This window comes from Nestor notabilis, unplaced genomic scaffold (assembly GCF_000696875.1).
Source record: "Nestor notabilis isolate BGI_N333 unplaced genomic scaffold, ASM69687v1 scaffold18020, whole genome shotgun sequence".
NCBI classification, from domain to species: domain Eukaryota; kingdom Metazoa; phylum Chordata; class Aves; order Psittaciformes; family Psittacidae; genus Nestor; species Nestor notabilis.
Genome location: NW_009910853.1, coordinates 31,922 through 55,367, shown reverse-complemented (window position 1 = coordinate 55,367; position 23,446 = coordinate 31,922). Strand labels below are relative to the sequence as shown.

The following is a 23,446-nucleotide window of genomic DNA, read 5'->3' as shown; positions in this document are numbered from 1 at the left end:
CAGAACTCCAGGCGCCGTTCCCTACCGAGCTTAGGGCAGAGGAAGAGAGAAAGCTCCTCAAACCTGACTTAAATGCTTGTCTGTTGTATTCAGGTGCATGGCCCCAGGTGCTGGCTGGCAAAAGCACTTTACAGGTTCTAGAAACTCCATGTGAAGGCTCTTGTTCCACATCACTTGGTCCCTGGACAGCTGCCTTGTAGTGCTGTCAGTCACTAGGAGAGGGATCTTATGAGCTGCACAAACCCTCACTCTGAAACAGCCCCAGGAGCCATCAGCCCAGCCCCACAACCTCCTGGTTTAGCAGAGTCACCATGAAGTGCCACGGCCCCAGACTTCTCCTGGCTGGGGAAGGAGCAAGGAAATGCTTCACCACCCTCATCCTGAACAGTCCTGCAGCAGCACCATGCGCCACCCTTCCCTCTGGTACTGCATGTCCTGCAACGTGGGTGCTCTGGAAGGGAAAGAACAAGGAGCTCACTGATGGCCAGGTAACCAGCCAGCAGAACCCAGGCCTGGGGACCCAAAGGGCTGACAACCAGCTACTTATCAGCTCCATACTTACCATGCAGAAGGTAGACAGAGAGTTAGTATCAGGGCTTCCTGACAGTCAAACTCAGTGTCTCTCTGACAACGGAGAGCAGCAACAGCCACAGGCATCTGCAGCTCAAACATCCATTTCTGTTTCCTTCTCTCTCGGACAAAACTCTGGCTTCAGCCTTGAAAGCTATTGGGAAAACCTATTAGCACCGACCCAATACCTCTTTCTTGCTGATTATTATTGAAACTGTATTACAAAACCAAACAGCTCTGCTTGCTTTCCCAGTGCATTCCTGGGGGTGTGTGTGCATGGATGAATGCCCCTTACACTGCTTGCACACACAAACTCATTTCTCTCCAGCTTTGTATTTCACTGTGGGTCTGTCAAAGCAAGCCCACAAGTCAAGCTCCTCTTTAAACTGAGCCCTCTTTAGAGTACACTTTCCACTCGCTATCTCAATAGGCTGGCTGGACAGGATGGATCACAGGTTAACTGCTATGAACTGGGTTTGAAGAGTTCCCAAGAACTAAGCTAACCAGGGAAACCTCCACACAAGGATTCCAACAAACATCAAAGAGTAAAACCATCATCATTTTTTTTTGTCTCCACTGCCATTACAATAAGTTCAGGTCAAGAGGGAATATTGTTAGATCATAAAGGGAACGAGAGCTGCAGTTTCCAAAACATCTTTGAGTGCCTGAACAAAACAGGTCACTGAATGCATCTGCGCCATGCCGCCCGTTCTGTGGCATTAAAAGCTGTCACAGTGCTGCTATTTAAAACTTGGGCTTTGAGATTTCTTGCCCCTCAGCTTTGTTTTGTCTCTCCAAGTAGCAAAGCTGCTCTAGGGAAAACCCTTGCACAGCCCAAGGAACAACCCATGAATTCATATCAGAACTCACTGTCACCTTTGTGGACTTTTCGCCCTCCTGAATCAGATGGATCAATTTAACCCTCTTTTACTGAATAAAACCCCAGTTGTAGGGTGCTAAACACAGCTCTGGGATGACAGGGGAACTTTTAAGCAGGGATTTGGATGGAGGCTTGGAGCAAAGCTCAGAATGTTTATTTGAAGTTATAGCCTTAGCTATAACATACACGCATGATTTCAAACTCTAAGAGTTTACAATGTGGCTCTGCCTCTACAGCATCCATAATTCATCAGCCATCCTCTCCTGCCTCCCTGCTCTTGTTAGTGCAGAGCATCACCAAAGAACTGAGGCAGTGCAACAGGAGGAAAGTGGGTTCTGTTCAGCCAATTTGTGATGGTCGCTTGCAGTGACAAGAGGATGACTTCTTGGATGGGAACTAACACCTCTCTGCCGACTCCATAAACACCCTGCCTCAGCGAAAGTGCTGGAAGGTGAAACATGACTTGCATGGTGACACATTCAACTCTCAGCTGTCAGCAGTTCAAGATTCGGAGATACCCAACAATCAAGCCACAATCTTGTGTTCCGTGAACTTTCTCACCCTCTCTGGAGGAGGAGCATGAAACCTTATTCATCCCTGTGAGCCTCCTCCGGGAATAGATGCTAGCACTGAGCAGCTGTTCATTAGAGAAAGTCAATGCTGTCACTGCTGTTATTCTGCAGACAATAAAGGAGCAAATTACCCATTGCAGAGCACACACCTTCAAAAATGCAGGCGCTGTGTTTGCAGAGCATGTCCCGCTCCCACTCCCGAGCTCTCTCCCTTGTCTCTGACAAATCACAGACCTCCTGGACTGTTGAGGGAGAAAGCTGACAGCAGCCACAGAGGAGATAAACCATCCTCCACACCTGCCTTCATCCTTCCTTTACACTTTCCTGGCAATTTATCCACAGTATATTTCTACTTCTGGGCTACATGAAGGACAGGAGATAACTGGCATGTAAAGTCTCTAAGCAGGACACTTGCCTGGCTGTACCCTAACACCATGGCATATCTGCTTCGGGGGCAATATAAACAGTGTCAGATCTCAAACCTGAGCCTGCCTAGCAACAAGAATTTCTTCTGTTATAACGGTTCTCATCTGACCACAGCAATGCAAACAGGAAAGCAAAGCAGCCAGGAGAGGACCGGCACTAGTGATTCTCACAAGTGGCGAGAGATGTGGGTACTGCCCTTCTGACACCCAACAATTCAGGCATCCCCAACGTATCACAAGTTAAACGTGGCCCCCTCTTCTCCCCAAATGCAGCTCTGGCAACCACACATCCTTTTACCAGTTGCTTTTCTGGGTTTTTCTTCCACCTTTGCTATACTGATGCCTGCAGCAGTTTGGATCCAAGTTCTGTTTCCTCCATCACTGAAGCTGGGGAGGGACGACTTTTAGTTACGAGATTATGGCCTCAATTCACAGCTTCTGTCAGTAGAAATGCTCTTTTCTTTCACTTTTCAGGCAGCTATAGTGTGCCTGGGTCAGCAGTGGAGCCAGCTTGGAAGGGAGGCTGAAAAGGAACCAGGCTTCTGTTGCACAACTGACACTGTACAGGGGTAACAGGGTTAGTTTTTTCTGCCTAGAAGTATAAATGAGCTCAGTAAATCAGTTTTGTATTGTCTTTGTTTTGTATTGTCTTTTTACCTCATATGTCAAAACATTCTGTAAGCAGTTACACATTTGCCAACGCAAACATTTCACTGAAAAGCTGCACAGGAGAAGATTTATCTCCATGTTTTGGAATGGGGACAGAGCCTCTCTTCCTACTTACTAAGTTAGTACTGCAGCAAAGCAGCTACAGATCATTTGTCATCTTTAAAGCAGCATACAAAGAAACATGCATAAATGATTAAAACACTGAAGTTCCATCACTTTCTCAGCACCATTAAGAGGCCTCCACATCACCACTTGTAACTCAAATTACTATCACAAAATCCCTAACAAAGAAGTCAGTAAATAGATCCCCAAATACATGGTGCAACCTGCACTTCTATTAGCAGGCACAAAACCTGCTCCTTTAATGTCTGCATAGAGGTGCATGCGAAATGGAGAATTTAATAGATGGAATACACTTCTATGATTTAAAAAGAAGAGGAAAAAAGAGAAACAGAGGAATAAATGAGTTTGGAAGAGGAATGTTCATTTACTACCTGGGCACACATCACACACCAGCACCACCACAGCTTCTGGGGTGAGTTACACACTGAGTGTGGCAGGAGGAGGAGCTGCTCTTGGAAATGCTTTTCACTTGGCTTGAGAAACAGCCTGTTAAAGTATTTCCCCAGTTCTGTGTCCTGTGTCTGGAAGCCTGGGAAGCACATGGATCCCAGTCCAGACAGGCAGAGGGGCCATGAGGCACTCCTCTTTCTTTTCCCTCGACTTCTTTATACAGCTGACAGATTTCAACTCAGAAATTAAATCCTTTAATGTACTCGCTCAGGCACAAGTTGACACCCTGAACTATCTGTAACCAGAAGCCCTGAAAGAGGCAGAGCAGTGGCAGGTTTCCAGGAACTGCCTTGGATTTTTTTGGGGAGGCTCTTCTCCCACCCCTAAACCATCAATCCTTCAGGATAGGGAGTTTTACATGTCCAGGGTACGTTCAGCTCTGCTGCAGCGCAGTCGGAGCGTGCTTTGCCCACCACTCCACCTCCTGTAAAGCTGTCAACATTGGCTCTCTGTTTGCGTACACGCATTTGCAACTGCTCTTCATCACGCCAAAAGGGCCGGGAGCCAGCCAGACTGCACGAGGAATTCCTGCTCGCTTCCCCAGCGAGCGCTTGGAAGCGTTCGTGCTGCTCCAAGTGGGAGCCAGGCAAAATAAACAGGAGGAGCTGCACTGGCAGCGTGGTCACACAGCCCCGGAGCCCCCTGCACAAAATGCTGCTGCTGCTGCTTATGAGAACTGGGGCTCTTCTGGTTTTCTGCTGCAAGCCCCAAGTTAGTCAAAGGGTTGGAGACCTCAGGCCATGGATCTGGATCCTCAGAAGCTTGAGATAGGTTGCACAGGGTTTCTGGGAGGCAGAAGAAGCAGAGCACAAGTTGGAATGTGGCAGAGGCAATAGGAAACCCAAGCTTGGGGCACAGTGGACACTGAGGACTGTGTTGCAGCACTATTGATAATGAAAACGTTTTAGATAATAACTATCAATTAATAAACTTTTAACCATTCTTAGCACATATTCAAAGATCTTAAACAAAGTCACTCAGACTACAGCTAAGCCTCTAGATGAGATGAGAGGCCAACAGAGCGAAGAAAGGAGCGGAGGTACCTCAGTATCTCTGAAACAGTTTGGAGAACAGCAGAGCAGTCTCCCTGCCCTAACCCCGAGACCCAGACAGCTTATGTTACCTAAGCTGAGCCCTTAAAGCACTGCAAGCCCCCGCAGCTGCCAGAGACACAGACAAGAAAGACAAAGGCTGCAAGAGGATGTTTTGCAGTTATCACTGCAACAGGAACCACCACACCACACCAGGCATGTCCCATGGCTGACAACACTGATGCTACTGTGAAGTAATAGCCAGAAAGCATCAGAAAACCCTTAACAAAAGCCACAGTACCAGGGATTTAAAAAGAGACACCCCTCTCCCCCAAATCAGTAAATACCAAATGGCTCTGGGGACCCAAGCTTGCCAGCCCTTGGGATTCAGTGGGAATGTTCCCAAACTTGTTTAACCATCATTACAGCAGCGCTCTCTGTCATTTTCCCAGGCCAGCACATCACCTTCTAGAATGATGCAGGAGAAAAGAAAGCTGTGAGGCAGGTAAAAATGCTGTTACCTCTTGCACAGAAATGACACAGAGACGTGGTCAGCAGGAGACCCTTCTGGCTCACAGGTCACAAGCCCTGAAACTCCTCCTTACTCAGTCGCTTCACCTTGTCTCTGTGACTGGAGCCATTTCGCTCCAGTAACTTCCTCCTTGTGCTGAGAGGCTGATGTTTCCCAGAGGCTGACACCTATTTCATCAGCTCTATTTGCAATTCAGATTTATTTGCCACATCAGATCTATTTGCAATTCACGTACAGCAGCGACAGCAGAGAGGGAACAGGCTGGAGGCCCTGGGCTGTGCAGAAGGACACAACCTGCCCTCTTTGCATCCAGGGCTCGTGCTCTGCCCCATGCCATCTGCCAGAGGTGGCTCTTCACATTACTGTCATGAACAGCTTTGGAAAGAGAAACATTATGGGAAGCCACCTCCTGGTGTGGTCTCCCTGATGCCAGGTATGCAGAAAGCTTCCTACAAGCTACACTTCGAATACACAACATGCTCAGAGCCTACAGTAACACAGTCTGGCAGCAAACAAAGACTGCCAACTTGGAAGGAAGAACTAAAAGCAGATGGATGCATCTGCATTAACTCAGGACAATGCAAATCTGTTTTTCTAGGAAAAGACTGGAAGGAAAGCTAGCTTTCCATGGGGAAAGATCATTAGCAATAGCCACGGATTCTGTCGAAGCCCTTTAGCTGGACTCTTGCTGAGTGCCACAGAGAGCCCTGATCTAAGGCTGTGCCTGAAGACACAGTGTTTGGGAACACCACCTGCCCCTCCTTACCCCACCCTTCTCTTCTCTTGCTTCTCAGTCTCATCCACAATCCCTGTGGCATTGCCCTTCGGCTGCACTGGAAACAGAGTTGAGCAAGAGCATCTCTCAGTTACTTCCACATCTCCCCAGTTGCTGGTAGGCAAACTCACAGCTATGTCCTGAAGGATCCCTGGCACCCGGGATATCCAAGCAAGGGCTCAGAACAGCACAGCCCAGCTCCTGATTCAAGAACCCCCCCCGCCATGATCTGGGCCAAATCATCCCATTTTTGCTCCTTAGCACCACCTAAGATTATTTAGCACCACCTATAGATACTGGTGGGTCTGTGACTCAAGGACAAGGCTCCTCCATGTCTGTCCCTTGTCTGAAGCAACAGGACCGTGTTTGCCATGCCTCTGGACACTTGCAACATCTGCACTCCAGCTGTTAGGATGCTGGAAGTGCTGCAGGGCAGCGCTACCCCTCGACCTCTGAGAGCTGCTGTAACACAGATGATTAATAATTAACAAGTGCCATCAGGAACCCAACCACATCAACCTTGTGTCCTGCAGCCCATTGCAAGCTGCTGACCTAATTCTGATGTCTATTCTTAGCTCCCTTCAGACTCACTGTGCAGGCACAGTCTGTTCAATACCCTCCAGGAAGGCCAGGTGTGATCCCTGCAGTGCAGATGTGCTGATGCACCACTGGGTTACACCACCACCAAAAGACTCTCAGAGGAGAGCTGAATGGAGCCTATTGCTTAAACCTGCTTCAGTCTGAGCCTTACCAAACACCAGCTCTTACTTCAGGAAGCCTCAAAAGTGCAGCAGACCTAGATTACTAAGAGATGCATGTGGAGAACACTGGAGAACTGCAAATCACCCCTGAATCCAGCCATCCCTAGCTTTCAGGAGTCAGAGGAAGAGCTGCCTGTAACACATGAGCCTGGCCATATCTGACAGCTCCAAACATCATGCACAGCCGCAGGAGAGACCAGTTACCCCTCAGGACCTGGAAACAGCTCACCTATTCCCAGCCCTTGTTCTGCTCTATTATCCTTGACACCTCTGCTGCCACTCACTTCAGTGCCAACCCCAGGCTTGGCTGTTCTGCTTAATGGGAGGTGAGGGCTCTGAATTCTGTATCAAACCCTGTGTCACCGCAGGCTGCTGAGCTGTCAGGAGCGTGGCAGATCATAGCCCCACCGAACTTCACAGACAGCTGAGCTCAAACTCCCCCTCCGGCTCCCAGGAACAGGCTGTGACACTTGAGCTACGAGCAGCTTTCCCTGGGGATGTGAGTGCTGTGATGCTGGCCCCGCACGAACTCCAGCCCAGCAGAGAGCTGTGTGTTTGGGTGGGTGCCTGACGCGTGTCTGCACGAGCCCTTCACAAGTTTCACCCAAAATCTGTGGTCTCAATCTTGTTCCATGCGTGCTTGAAACCTCTAGTGTTGCCAGGCTCAGTAAAGGGAGTTTTACAGCTTGTGTTAGGCAGAAGAACACTTGTAGCTTTAAAGATCTATTTATTGAGTTAAAAATGCTGTGTATCTCTTCCTTGATCTCACCATCACTTAAAGTCACACTCAGTGGTCTGCTTTGCACCCTGTGCCACAGAGGAGAATCAGGAGCATTTCACCAATCCAGCAGATGCAGTATGAAAACAGCTTTACATAGCAAGAACTTCAGAAAATAAGCTTTAGAAACACACATAAACAGAGTCCTCATGGCTGAGCTTTCGGGATGTCAAGTGGAGAGCAGTTCCTTGTTTAACTAGTTAAGCCAGTAAAGCAAGAGACTAGAGGGCAAAGAAAAACAGATGCTAAAAGAAGAGTGAGAAACGTGATAGAAGTCTATGCCCGGCAGAAGGAACAGGGACACAAGAATTGCAGGCTGGAACTGGGATTCCTCCTTCTCCAGAGGTGAAGCATCACTTGCTGGTTAAGCCAACAACTCACAGCAAAAATACAGCTGTCTTATCCCACCTCGTGTTTTCTTTCTCTATGCATCTCCATGACCCTCTTGCCTCCCAGAAGCACGACCTTAAGCTGTATTGTGTGCCCACACACAAGAGCTGTGGATAGCTCTTCCCTATGGGTTCTTGCTGGAGGAAGACCACCCTTGACCATGGGGACCATCACCTCACTCTGGTTAACACTGCCCTTCTCCATCAGTAGCAGCACACACAGTGGGATCAACACCCGGCTGCGACCAGCGAGGTCAGACCAGAGCAGCACTGACCCGAATGTGAACCTCTCTGTCCCTAGAAGGGACATGGTACACTGTGTTCAAAGCTGCAAGGGGAGCAGAGCACATGTCATCAGGGCTCAGGCTGAGTGCCAGCCCAGCATCCAGCACGTCATTCACACATGCAGGGACTGAAAATCCACTTGTGGTAACAGCACGTCTGTTTCTATGAGGTGGTGGCCAACTGCGAGTGCTGCTCACTTCATCACCACCTTCCCCTCCATCCCCAAAGCTCTTCCCATTCAGTAGCTGTAATCCCTTCAGAGCAGGAACCACCCAGGACCCAGCACCCAGAGCTGGGCTCTCCTTTGGTACCTGCAAGCACTGCAATACAAACACCAAAAGAACAAGAAACATGAAGGTGTTTCAGCTGCCTCCAAGCTCTGTCCCTGTTATCATATTTCATACAAATATTTGGCTGAAAAATACATTTCCTGGGACACTGCTGCAGCAAGCTGCTACAACTGTCAGTGTAAATGATGTTCTGCCAACGGCAATCTCGCAGTGTCATCTCTAATAACACACTACCAAATCCCAACTCACGGGGGACGTGCTCATCTGCTGGAAGGCTCTTCAGAGGCATGCTCAGCCCAGACCTCAGCCCTGCTCTATCTATGCCCGTCGCCCTCATCTGTTGTCCCCATTCTTGCATTTGTTGCAGCACGTGGAGCATGCAACTAACAATAACAGATGAACTGTAGGAAAGGGAAATTTGGGTTAGCCATGGAGAAGAGAGATCCCAATATCCACTCAATGGGGAAGATGCTGTGGGAGTTAGGGAGAGCAATACCCCCTGTGTCATAAACACAGAATGGATGAAGTCCTTGCAAAAAACTACTGTGCTAGCAGCAGCACAGCCTCTGATGGTTATTTGTGCTGCACTAGGGATGCAAGCCACATCTGTACCAATTGTGGAGCAAATCCACAGCAAGAGGGAGTCATTATCCCCAAGAAAACACACAAAGAGCAAGCGTGTGCATGACGCGGAGGGGAGAAGTGACGCGATAGGCATAGTGACCTGCTGAGACCACACAATGTCATGTTCCACAAGCTTTTCTGCTACTCTTCTTTGGGAGCTGCTTTATGAAGCACAGTGACACTTCCTTGTGTATGTCAAGGACCTGGGAACATGACCAGGACACAGAGGGAATTAACTCTTTATAAGGGAATTCAGAGAAGGGCTCCAGAGCCTGCTTCCAGAGAAAGGAGCTGCACGAAACAAGACACAGCCCTGCCGAGAGCTGACCCCAAGGAAAGGCAGCACATGCAGACAGAGCATCTGGGAAAAGCATCCTGCAGCCAGCTCCTAATGCCCTTTCTGGCAGAGAGCACGGCAGGGCTGCAGTGTTCATTCATCATGTGTCCAGGTGAGGCGTGAAGGGATGGAGCTGCCATATGCATTTGGTGCTCCATCCGCCGGGGAGCAGTGGAGATCCAAGGGGAAAATCCAAGTTATCCCTGTTTCAACAGCAGGCTCTGTTTCAGGGCTGCGTGACTGTGTCCCACTCTCCTGTCTGCTCTCTTCCCTTCCAGCTCAAAATACCACTTCCCAAGGGAAAGTCTGGAAATTTGCACCATGAAGTCTGCACAGCTGAAACATCTGCAGCACTTACAGCCCGACCAGGCACCGCTGTGCTCTGCCCTGTGTAAGGCCAGCATGGGTCCAGCCACCAACACACAACACCGAGCCCCCAACGTGATGGGGAAGTCACACCAACAAGGGAAACACTTTGGGGGTTTTAGACCATGCAAATATGCCAGAAGGGGGTTGTGCTAATTGCTGCCTCTACGGAGAAAAGGCCTTTAATAGGGGAGGTGGAACGATTCCCAGCACAAACCTTTTCCAGGGGCCTCAGCACTGCAGCAGGACTGAAAGACTGGGACTCCCATCTTACCTCAGCACAAATCACTCACAGGCCATCAGCAGGGGGAAAGAAGTAGTTCAGTTGCTCCTGTCTGCAGACACATGGGAGATCGGTCCCTGATATTACCAAGTAAGCAACACTAAATAGCTGTATTTCAGGTTGTTTCTTTTGGTTTGGATTTTTTTTTCCCTGGAATTCTTTGATTTGGTTTAGTTTGGTTTTATATTTTACAACTGGCAAAGGATTTCTGCCTGACCAGTTCACTCCAGTCCACTGCTATCAGCTGCTTCTGAACACGGAGGAAAAGGCTCCTCAAAGCCAGGCCAGGCATCCAAAAATGTGCCTCTGATGGTGAAGTGCTGAAACAAAAAAGGATCAATACCATGCCAGTCACTCTTGGAGGAGTCTGAAGCCTGCACAGGTCACTGCAGTTTCCCATCTGTCTCAGAGATACTTTTCCCCAATTATAAAAAACCCCAGAGATTTAACAGGCATGTTTTTCATCACTATCTGCTCAATCTGGTGAAAAACTCAACCTCACATATTTGTTTTTGCAGCCAGCGGGTGGTGTGGTGCTGCAGAAGCGAGATTTGGGTGAGAACTCCAGGCAGAAATCTGCTCGGGCCGGCTGGTGCTCCAGAAGGAATGCTTCCCATTTAACCTCTTCCACTGCCTCCATTTGCAAAGCAGATTAAACATTGCAGAGTTACAAGATACAATTATGCAGAATGAGTCATGATGCCAAGGACAGCATATTCACCTTTGTAGCTTGATCAATATTACTTATCAATAGCAAAGCAGACCCAAGCAGGGAGCTGCCTCTGCAGTGTGGAACTGCCCATAGCAAGCGCTCCCCTCGCCTCGTGCCTCATTAAGCACGCAGAGGATCTGGCAGGGGCTGGCAATTAGATACAGGGTGTTCAACTGCTCACAAATTCTCTGCAGATTCCACACAGATTACCTCCACGACACAACCCATTGATCAGAGGTGTGTTCTCAGGCTCCACACTTAATTACGCTCCCCGCTGATGGATGAACAGCAAAGCCATCTCTGTGAGAATACATTGGTAGCAGAATGCCAAGCAACACAATCCTAAACAAAGACAAAAGGGGCTAGAAAGGATTTCAGAGCTTTCAAGGTTAAAGCTGCCTACAGAATATACTGGGATCAGCACAGGAGACACATGTGGCAGGGGAACACTGTCCTGAAAGAAAGGCCAGCTCAGCCAGACTCCCATCCCTGGTGAGTTTGTCCACTTGCAGGACTGGGATTATACAACCCTGGGAGGCAGCCAGGCGTGCTGGGAAGGATGCTGGAGCCCGGAGTCCCCACTGCACTTCGGCTCCCAGCTACATTCTCATGTCCAGACTTGCCCACTGCACTCTTGGTGTACAAAGAAAAACATACTCAGAGACTGAGGCCCAGATCGGGAGGCAAAAGGCAGCTCACATCCAAAGCCTTGCTCCAATGGTCTGTGTCAGCAGAAGAAACCCTAGCTGAGGCTGTTCTCAAATACCGCAACAAGATCTCTGGAGCCTACCCAACATCTCAGCAAAGAGCCAACAATATGGACACAGAATACAAGCTGGATGTCACTGTGCTTCACCTCCTCTGGAGCCTGCTAGGCAACCCAGGGTAGATGCAGCACTGCCAACTACTCCAGCCTACAACTATTTCTCTTGCTAGCTTGGGCAAGCACCTTCCTCTTTCCATGCCAGTCTTCGCTTGCCCTGCCATCCAAGGCCACTGGAGATAAGATGAAAACAACACTGCACTTGCCCAAGGTGCAAACAGACCCCTTCTAATAGCCCCAGAGCATAAAGGAGTTTAGGGCTGTTAAAATGCACCGACTGTTATAATCCACTTGCAAAAGAGAATCCCTGGGCACACAGAGAAACAACCCTAGACTGTTGTACGACTGCTGAGTCCTGTGGCTGGGCAGAGCAGCCAGCTGTGACTCCCAGTGGCAGCACCTCCCACCCCAGCCTGCTCATGCCATCAGAGTAAAGAGAAATCTTTACTAAAATGCCTTCTCTGCAAGTTTTAACCGAACGTGCAGAGCCACACCAGCAGGAGGGACTGTCACTGCTGTTTCAGCTGAGCTTGCCATCACGCACAACGGTTATGTGGCAGATGTGCCCAGCCCAACACGCTCCTGCCTGCACTTACCTTTGAGAACACTGAGGACTGCAGCATTGCTGTAGCGTTTTCGGGCAGCGTTGGTTGCCACGCAGTGGTAAGTCCCAGCATCACTCTCCTGCACATCCACAATTTGAAGGACACCATTCGGAAGAGTTATAAACCTGAGTGACCAAAAGGAAGAGTGTGAGACAGGCTATGCCTTACTTGAGCTACTCATCAACTCAAAGTCTCTTTATCCCTTCTTTTTCTCCTATAAATGTATCATGTGCAGGTCCTGGTACCCACAGAGAATGGGACCAGGACATCTTTGAGCAACCCAACTTGTGGTTCTTAAAAAGCAAAAGGTGCAAACCTACCTGTCACCCTGGAGTCTTCACAACATTGGATCTCCTTTTGGGAGACCAGACCAACTTGGCTTTGCTGATACAAACAGCTACATACACACATGCACATTTCTACATACAGATTTGTAGATGTCTCCAAGTGTACAAGTGCCTTCACACACACTACAGCCACTTTCATCTCTTGCTTTTCAAAAAGGATTGGTAGCCAGAGAAAAAACACATTGCAAGGAAGTCTGAACATCATCTTTTTCCTGCTGCATCTCAAGTACATGAAGGGACCAACTGATACGCAGCTGAACCTTCATGGCCCAAAGCAGCCAGGACATAGCCACCTGAAGCTGCACCATTCCTGGGTTGTGTTGATCCTTTCTGCTCTTCCCCAAGTTTCTGGCTTTCACAAGCTGATGAACTCAGAGCTGGGCATCCAGCATCCCCCCCATTTGCCCATGGGGTGCTATTGGGCAACACTTCCACAGAGTGAAATGGCTACATGGCTCTCCACAGGAACACAATTCCTTGCTGCATTATACTGAACAAAGCAGATGATTAGCAATTAGCATAAAAGTAGGAGCTGGCTGTCAGCATCTCTATTTTCTGCCTGGATTCCTAGATGGCAGCCTCTTTATTCTTGAATGCAAGGCGCAAAGCCTACGTGATCCTATTTAATTATATATGAGATCCATTTTTAATTGCATGCCTCTATAAACAGAGCTGCCGAGCTTTGACAGGCAGCTCTGGGTTATCAGTCTTCATTATGAAGAGGACATATTCAAAGGCAATTGTTAAGGGGAAGGATAGCAGCTATTCCAAGGAAACAAGCACAAAGACAAGTTATAACCACCACCACTGGTCCCTCCATCCAGAGAGATGCCAGGAAGTAAACCTGGTAAAGTAAAACTGTGGTTTGCTACAGCTGAAGTGCTATGAACAAGGGTCAAGCAACCAGGAGGACCTTAAGAGATCACTCACCCTGTGTCCAGGCCATGGTCACCACCAGCACACCAGCTCCTGCAAACATTTAGCCTCCATCTCCAATAGAGGAAAACCCTCCCCTGCCCTAAGCAGTCTGTTCCAGAGACGAACATCCCTGCTGCAAGTCTGGTGTCTACCCTGAGCCTCAGTTGCTGCAATCTGAGCTCATCACTTCTTGGTGAAGAAACAGAAGAGCTGACAGAGCTCCTCCAGTCACCACACTGTCTCTACTGGCACATTTGCAGTCTGACTCATGGACACAGACTTGCTGAAGCTTCCACATACACAGGGGCAACTGCCCCACATCCCTAAAGCTGTGTTCCTGCTACTTCCAAAGGCTTTCCTCAGGCACAAGCTCCAGAGGCCTCAGAGGAGGTGGCACACAGAAAGCCCTCATCAGGATGCCTCATCAGGACTCCGGAGAAAGACAACAAATATTTGCATCCTCTCAGCTCAGCGGCGGCAAAGCCTCCCACTGCGATAATATTTATTTTTGTCGTGCATCTGCTATTTGAGGCTGTAATTAATATCAACATATTTCAAACACTAGGCAAGGCTTCTCCCCGCCACAAAAAGACACTCCAATTATGGATCACAGATTCACGGAAGCTGGGAAGGACCTCTGAGAAATAGCTGCGGTCTTCCCCCTCTCCGAGCAGGGTTGGTTAGACCAGGTTACTCGGGACCATGTCCATGGACAGGCTCAGCCGACACACCCTGCTTGTCCTGAGAGCAGAAAACAAGCCACTGTGTTCCTAAAGAGAGCAGGAGCTGGAGGCAAGGGGGAGTGAGGGGGGAGACTGGATCAACACATAAGCTCAAGATGGTCCGTTTGGCGAGGCCAGAAGTAGAGAGACCCACTTAATGCAGTATGTCCTGTTGGGAAGCATGAGAGAGGTGAGAATTGCTCTCCCAGGGAAGTAAGGAGGGAAGAAAGGCAGGATTTCTCTATCCCCAATTTCTCCCAGCTGCTTAAAAAGCCTCCAGCTCTCCAGGCTCCCAGCAGCCCTGAACTGGAAGCCTCCAGGCAGCCTGCAAGGGCATTTTGCTCCATCCCCAGGCTCTCTGCAGGGAAGCTAAGTTTGCCTGATGACTCAGAGGCAGGGGGTTAGAACTGGATGAGCTTTAAGGTCCCTCCCAACCCAAACCACTCTGTGATTCTAGGATTCTCTGATTATCAGGGCAGTGCTGAAGAAGTGCAATCAAGTATTGCTGCTTTGTACCCAAACCCTGAAACCCTACAGCTCAGTGTGCTCGGCTGGCTGCATAGCAGAGAATATTCCAGTGTTAACAGTCCAATTCCCTCTCTTACTTTCTCCCCAGTGAACTGCTGGCACACCCTTCCTTCCTGAAAGCCTTGTGAAGGCACACAAAATAAACTAAAGCACCAGTCCTAAGGACACATTAGGAACCAGCAGCTTTGCTGCAGACTCAATGTTTGCAAGGCCTTTTGCTCACAGCTCAAGAGCTTGTATGTGAACATCAGCCACGTTAAGGCACTCCCGAGACATGACAGAAGTAAGCTCTCCACACAGATAAACCCCTCACTTAGCCAAAATGTGGAGAAGATGCTGTGATTGCAGACCATGTGATCTGTAGGGTATGTGTTTATGTACAGACCTCCAAAAACCTCCAGTTCCTAGCAAGTCCTTGGCTCTAGAGAAAACAAACAGAAATTTGGAGCCTGGTGTGAAACCCAGCCAGCACCTACAACAGAGAAGAGATTATGCCAAGAGATGTAGCACACACCCCAAAGCAACTGCAATCTAGAGAAAGCCTGCAAGACACCTCTCAGCAGCTGCTGCAGATTTAAGACCATGTTTTTAGAAGTATTTCAGAGCCAAAATTGCAAAATGCTCCTGTGCTTTATTCCCATATGGAAGTTAGATTTTGTCTTGAATCTCAGCAGGGCAGGAAAGGTGTTTTGAAAACATCAGTAAGCACTTCCCTACCCTTTGGGCTGTCTAAGTGTTTTTTAAGCTCAGCCTTCAGCACCTTGGAGGTGGCACCATTCTAGAATCTGCACCCAAGGGTAAAGGCTGAAGACATTGTCCAAAGCTAAGATCAACACAAAGAGGAAAAAGAAAAAGCAAGAAGGAAAAGCAGTGTAATATTCCCATGATTATTCTATCCCTCTTAAAAGAAATCATAAACATTGATGTAGAAGCATTATCTCAAGGGTTTTATCTACAGCCCCAGAGCCTGATTTTGTACATACACCTAACCATGTTATTCTGGAATGTGAAATCATCATCCTGACGCCTACCTAGCCAAATGATTGCACTTTCACAGGCTCATCAGAAGTGTGCACAGGAGGGAGTCCACAGTAATCAGGCTGGCCCGAGATCTGGTCCTCAGGCGTGATGCAGTAAGGATAACACAGAGCCCTGGTTGGCAGCCAACGTTTCCTGGAATTCACTTAATTCCTTCGAAAGCCGGTTATATTAAATCCAACAACAACAACTAGACAACAACAAAAAAAGCAAATCCTTCTGAAAAAGCATATTAGCTAAAACATGATTTAAAAAGCAAGATCTGCAGCCAGAGATTATGCTCTGGCTTTTACAAGGAAAACAATTTCCAGGCTGCCCGCGTTGAAGGCAATCTCCAAGCAAGTAATTTCACAACATCCATCGAGCTGTCTCATTAAAAAGCCATTGCCCTATTTAAGGCACACTTCCCTCTGCAATCCCTTCCTTTTTGTTTTTCCTTTCCTTTTTTTATTAATTAATTTTCTTCTCATTACAAAGCAACAGCCTGTATAAACCTTTAGATGCTCCACTTCAGATTCCAGGATATAAGCATATAGAAAGTCATTGCTGCAGAATTATTCCTAAACTTTACCCCACCCCTCTTTCCTTCCTCTTGGCTTAATGTCCCTGGGAGGGAATCAGCTCCTTCTGCAGATGAGAAAATGAGTTTTTAAGAACTAAAGGACAATGCAGTCACTGATCCCCTGCAGGAGTGATGTCTACAAACCAGCTAACAGCCCACTAATGGTATATCATCTTCTCATGCCTGTAACTGACTTTTATTAAGGAAAACGTATCATGCTGCAGGTCTCTTTTTCTCCACAAAAAAGAAAATTCACGGGCTTTTACTAGATGACCTGTAAACATGGGAATAAAACAAATGGAAAGACCTCCCAGGTTCCTGAGCACACACAGTGTTCTGAAGGAATCATTGACCCTGAGATAAATCTGTGCAGGAAAAGAGTGAAGAGAACAACCACCTCTAATACCACAACTAAAGTAACAGAAAAACTACATCATGGAGTCCTGTTTGGTGTGCCCAGTACTCCCCCAGGGCTGTACCCCAGTCAGCTGGAGAAATAGTCCTCAAACCAGGCCCCAAACCCCCAAAAACTTCTACCTTACTTCACACAAAGGGACAAGCCAAAGGCACCTCATGCCATGGTCTGCTCTACCCTGTTCCACACACACAGAGGCTTTTGCAGAATACAGGTTCTGTGCTGTAAGAACTGGCACCACTTCAGGTTTCTCTATTCACTTTTATGCTGCTGCCTGCCCTTCTGCAGACTCCTCTTGGTTTCCCTCCAACACTCTGCATGGGAAGTAAATGTCTGATGTAAAGTGAGCTGAAATTGTGCATCTTTGCATACAGACCTTCCAGGCCACTGCAGAACTGAGGCTCCAGTCTCTATTACTTTGTTTATCAGCCAATTTCTAGCCAATTTCATTTCCTTGAAACTGTATGTTATAGATTTAGCACTTGTTCCATCAGGGCAAAGGCTCCAGAACAAGTGATCAGTAACAAAAAAGGGCTTGGTTATTTCTTGTTTTCCTCCTTCCTTTCTTTTTCTATCTTTTTTTAGGTGGGTTAGATGTTTGGGGGAAAAGTTCATTTTATTAAGGTGCTTTATGGACCTGTCTGCATGAAACCTCCTCTTCCATCCCTTAATTATCAGGACAAACCTGGTCTATCATCTCTCCATTCTACCATTTTATGAAGGAATTCCACATCCTAAATGGTCAGGTTTTGTTTTGCTGTTTTTTCAAGCAACGAGGGAATCACCTGGGTTCTGCTGGAACAGCTTCATGGTCCTTCTCCCATGTGATGAGAGGGGAGGGCAGTCCTTCGATGCGACACTCAAACCGGGCCATGCCATTTTCTTCCACTGTCTGTGACTCCGGCTGTTGGAAAAAGCGTGATAATGCTGGGGAAAGAAGAAGGGAAGGGAAGTTAATAACTCAGTGTTTCTGCTGAGAAATGTAAGCCTGTGATGATGTGTGAGTTAAGAGGAAGGCTTCCCTCTCCTAAAGACAGCCCAAAATGTAATTCCTCACCTTCCTATGCCCTGCAGACCCTCAGCAGTCCTAACAACAGTAACTGAAAGGTTTCAATGTGCAAATTTGCTTCTTGCCTCATTTCTTCCTTTAAGGCAAGAGTGTGTGAGAAGAGACAGGCAGTTTCAGCAGCTACCATCCTAAATTGCTTCCTCTTCTGTTCACTTGCTCCATTAGGGAAGGCCATGTAGAATGACAAAAAGAAGAAGGGAAATGCCACAACCCTGAGAGATAAGAGTTTCCTCTTGCCTTGTAGCATTCATGCAGCCACAGAATAGTTCCCTCTTGCCTGAAACCATACCTGCAGCCACAGGAAATTGAAACAAGGCAAAAGGAAGAACAAAGCCAGATGTCAAGTTACTTACACAGAACAACTGCCCACAGGCTGGCAGTGCTGGAGTCTAGGGGAAGAGACCGTAAGGGTTATGATCCTCCTCCACAGTGAACAGCTTTGCCTGCAAAAAACAACTTCATCCTACTCAAGCAGATGAGATGCAGCCAAGGGGATACGGACACAGCCACCTTGCTAGGAGGAGGATGGATTTCACACACGCCAGTGCACAGCTCTCCCAGGCTATATGCGTCTTTCTATGCTAGAGAGGCTGAATTTGCTTCAGAGACAAAGCACTAAGGTTCAAGATTGCTCTTGGACCGCACCCTTCCCATCCTTCATGCACAGCACCGCATCTTCCTCCCCTGCCACGCACAGAAAACCCCGCAGAGCAGGCGTCCTCCCCCTGGGCTGCAGCATCTGTCCTATCACAGCATAACCCGAAGGCATCTCAGTCACAGTGGAGCTTTGAATATGCATGCAGGCTCCTGGATAGGGGAGAAGGTTTGTATTCTTCTCCACCAGAAGTGGCTTCTGCTTTCCACAGTCTCTGTTACACTGCCTTTGCTGTTAAACGTGCTCTGACACACAAATTCATCCAGCAATGCTGCAAGACAAGTGCCAGAAATCCTGAATGTGGCACAATAAACATCAATTCCAGCCAGCAAACAGGCTTGACTGCAGGGCCAAGCACAGCACTGAGCTCTATAAGGACCCCGAGTGACCTTCTGGTCCTCCCACCACTGCTTCCCAAGAACATCCATCACTGCTTTGCATTGTATAGGACTCCAAAAGTGAAGCTTTCTTTGCATTGCACACACACAGGCACACACACACCGTATTGAAGTGTCAGCCTGAGCAAGTATGCACAGTTCTGAAAATTAAATGCTTTTTCATGACCCATTGTACCCTCGCCTGGCATTAGTGGTTTTCTTTAATTCAAATGGTTATCACATGTTTAAAACAACTCATTGCTCTCCCCAGCAGCTACAGATCGAATTCTCCCACCAGCTGTCCAGCAAGTCTCGTTTTTCAATTCAATTCAATCCAAATGGCAATGAAAAATGTTTTCCTGGAAAAATTCAGAAAAGACATTAATATGTAAGGCCCCAATTCAGGCAACTGCTTCAGTACCTTCAAATACACGCTGCAGCCTCCTTTAACACAGAGTCATTTCTACGGATTACAAAATCTTTTAAGCTCATGTTAATAAAACTTGCTGAACCCAAGTGTTTAAAAGAAAATCCATCAAATGGCAGTGCACGTTCAGGACAGCACCATCAAAACAACCTTCCCCTGGCAGCAGAAATCCTTAATGCTCTTTCCTGTTATTCTCTTTTCATCCTACAAGTGTAAATGAGAATACTCTGGCAGGCTCTGGAGGATCACGTATCCAGGAAGGTCACGACAAGAGGCAGAATCCTTCTAAAAAGATGAAATCTGTAGCATGTGTTTCCTCTGCTTCGTGTCAGGTCACTTGTCTCTCTTCTGTTCACTATTAAATGGCATCGCCTAAGCTGATACAATGGGGTCCCAAAGTTTACAGCACATTCAGAGCAGCCTCAAGAGAGGGGAGAACCTAAGTAGCACATGGTGGGCACAAACAGCAACCCCACCATCACCAACAGCGGCAAAAGGGCTCTGTAAATCCCCGCTGGCAGCTCCCCACTCTTTTACTCTCCCTCAGAGCTCCATGCATGGACATTCTGTACAGTTTGGTAGGAGATGCAGGATGTTCAGAGAGCCAGGCTTAACTTGGCACATTTTGGCATGAAGCGCAAAGGAATACAAAAGGAAACAGTGCCTCTTGGGCTTCACCTCCACCCAGCCCCATCTGCCTCCTGTGATGGGCTCCAGAACGGCTCTTCAAAAGCGAAGAGCCAAGAAATGCTCCCGTGACAGACCTGTCATTAGGATGTGGAGGAGTGTGACTGACCAGTGACCCTGATGAGGGAGTAGAGCATCCCTCTCGCTCCAAACAGGAGCAGCCAGGCTTCCCCACCTGAGCCAGCAAAGGCTGAGAGCTCAGTGAGGGTGGAGGCTCAACCCTGGCAATGCAGAGCAAACTGTGGCTTGTCTGTTAGTGCCTTCTCGTGATAATACTTGGGGTGGGATTTGGAGGCTGCTCAAGTCCACGTAGATGATGTCAGTTGCTCTTCCTTTATCCACCAACGCTGTAATCCTGTCATAGAAGGCCACCAAATTTTGTGCTCAGAAAGAAACAGCGAAACATGTTAAGAATGGTGTAAAGGCTTCTTTGACGCAGGACTGAACAAGAACCCTGGATCTCAGCACTGGCAAGGTCAGGCAGTGACAGACTTGCTGGCCAGGCTCATCAGTGCTTCAAAAGCATCCTCTGCATCAGGTTGGTGCTAAGATCACAGAACGCTGCGATCTCCTGTGTTCCTCCTCTCTGAGCACCTACAGTGTGACCCAACCTAGGCTCAGGGCTGAGCTGCAAATAGCAGAGGAAAGAAGAGGATCAGCCAGAGCCAGGCAGGCCTGTTGTGGAAGGAGAGGATGGGGAGCAGGTCCTGCTACTCTGACACACTGCACAGACGTGCATGTGGGTCACAGCGAGCACAAGACAAGCTCCAACACACTGCCCACCCCAGGGCCACAGGGATCCTTAGGAGGGGCTGTTCTCCTGCCAGACACACGTTCTGATGGAAGGGATGAGTGCAGAAGTGCTGCAAAGTGAGAGGTTTTCATGTGGGGAAGCAGGGAAAGAAGACGCTTGAGGGGAAAAGGGAAACAAAGACGACAGATACATACTACATGTGATTTTCAACTCCTCAGCTAAGGTTTAGCTTGCAAAGCCATCCCAAGTCACAGAACACCTCCCAGCCCTGTTGCACTGATTATCCTGAACACCTTAATAGGCCACTCAGTAAAAATTACTCACTGCAGGTGAGAAGGTGAAGAGCATTACAGCAAATTGCCTTCAGCAACATGCCAAAGCCCCAGGCTCTATGCCTTCAGGAACAGAGCATGCAGCTCCCTCCCCACTGACACGTTAAACCCAGCTGGAGCCAAGCCGTGTGTGCCAAGGCTTTTAGTTGGGAGCCCAGGGGCGGCTGCAGCATGGTGAAACACAGCACCCTCCCCCTCTCCCAGCACACTGATCCGTGCAGGAGGCCGTGAGCTTGGAAAGACTGCCAGGCAGCAACACTACACCCCAGGCAGAAAATGCAGTCTATGCAAGGAATTTAGCCTTCTGAAACAGGCTTGCTGCTCTCTCCCACAGTGCTTTGCCCCCAGACTCCATGTGCTCATCCTCTTTGTACCTTTTATAATAATTAGTAGGTTATTTCTAAGATGAGGGCAATGTCAGCCCCCCCGAGATCACACACACTGCTCACACCATCCGTGTCCGAACACCTCACCTCTGAGCAGGCCGGGGGGTGGAAGGAAAACACACACAGAAAGTCATGGGAGCGATTTGCCAGGGCCCCACAGTGCAGTAGAGGCAGAGCCAGAGCAGCGCCTTTTATAATAATTAGTAGGTTATTTCTAAGATGAGGGCAATGTCAGCCCCCCCGAGATCACACACACTGCTCACACCATCCGTGTCCGAACACCTCACCTCTGAGCAGGCCGGGGGGTGGAAGGAAAACACACACAGAAAGTCATGGGAGCGATTTGCCAGGGCCCCACAGTGCAGTAGAGGCAGAGCCAGAGCAGCGTTGGGTCCGCAGGGCCCACAGGACCAATGCTGCCCAGCTAATCCATACAGCACTTGCTCCTGCCTCTGCACAGAGGCCAGTTCCCTACCTCCTCGAAACAGCATCTGAAAGTCCCATCTATGGATGGTCCAGAGCCCGTGCATTCATCTGCCAGAGGTTCTCCTGCCTAGCCTGGTTCTGCCTGCATTCACCAGCCCTCACTCACCTAGGCACCTAATCCACAAAACAGCATAAAACCCATGAAACAAATCCTTAAAATAAGAGTAAATTCCAGTCAAATCCCAGACACACTATTGTTGGTCATGGAGAAGAGATGTTCTCCTTGTGGATAGTGGGTCACGAGAGCCCGTGTGCGCTGATTTCTGCTGTGGCCTGTCCCCGCAGGAGCAGAACACACCAAAGCTCCCCCGTGCTCCTTGCCAGCAGCCACACAAGGCAGCCCCGTTCCCTCCAGGCACAGCAAACATCTTCATCTGACAGTCACAATTACTGTAATTTTCTAGAACCTCCCTCGCACAAAATGTTTAAGCTAAATTAACGGCTTTAACAAATCTTCACAAATGTAGTTATTAGCAGGTAGAAAGCTACACCTTCCACAACTCAAATAACGCCCCTGGTATTTCCACGTAGGAGCACGCAGGGCTTGGAGGAACCCACAAACCTAATTCATCAGCCTGAGCAGCTGCTCACTTAACAGCTCACACCAAGAGCCAGCACAGACTCACTCCTCATTTGCCACAGCCACCGCTGCCATGAGCTGTGGATGGTGGACCATGGCACCTTCCTCTTCCCCCACCAAGGGGTGTTCCTTGGTGCCCGGGGAATGCTGGGTGTGAGCCACGTGTTTATCTGGCAAAATATGAAGCTGAAGACTTGGTCACGCTGGAAAGGGAAGGATGGAAGTTATCAGTGCCACATCCCACACACACCATCCAATCTCCATCACTCCAGCCTGTCTGCTCCAAACGGCCTCTCCCAGCATCCAGGCTCACTGCTGCTTGGTGCATCCCCTCCCTCCACTCGGGAGCCAGTAGCCCGTATAAAGAGGTGCCAGAGCTGCTCTCAGGGCTGTCGGGGGGAGAAGCAGACTTCCACAAGCCTGAAACACAACAGATGACACTAACAGCACAGAAACAGTGCTGAGAAAGGCAGGAAATATGTGAAACCCCACACACACACTGGCAAACAAGATAGGGACTCAGCATGGCATGAGATGAGAAGTTTACCCCTACCACCACCTTTCCTTAAGGAAAGCAGTGCAGGACTCGTCTAAATCCCCCAGCTGCAGCTTTGGCACTGACTGCAATGAGCAGCAGGCTGAGCCCTTAGCTGCCTTGCCCGGGGGTCCTGGTGGCACCAAGTACTGTGCTTATATGGGGCAAGTTAGTCATGAATCAGTCAAGGTATAATAAGCTACAGGAGGTGATTTGGTATTACGAATACCCAACATTCCTACTTGTCATTGCACAGAATGCCCCACATCCCTAAATAGGATCCCCAGCCCAGAGAAGGAAACACATTGCAGGTCAGAAGCAGGAGCTGATGGCAGGGATAACATATCC

General features: G+C 48.6%; 1 protein-coding gene across 1 annotated transcript in view; it reads right to left on the bottom strand.

Annotated features, from left to right (window-relative positions):
- IGDCC4 (immunoglobulin superfamily, DCC subclass, member 4) overlaps positions 1–23,446 on the bottom strand; it is a gene marked incomplete at its 5' end in the record, with an annotated part of 53,980 nt that overhangs the window by 28,466 nt on the left and 2,068 nt on the right. Inside the window, 2 exons of the mRNA XM_010011955.1 lie at positions 12,272–12,405; positions 17,596–17,737. Coding sequence (XP_010010257.1) covers positions 12,272–12,405; positions 17,596–17,737 — 276 coding nt within the window. The remainder of the gene's footprint in view (positions 1–12,271; positions 12,406–17,595; positions 17,738–23,446) is intronic.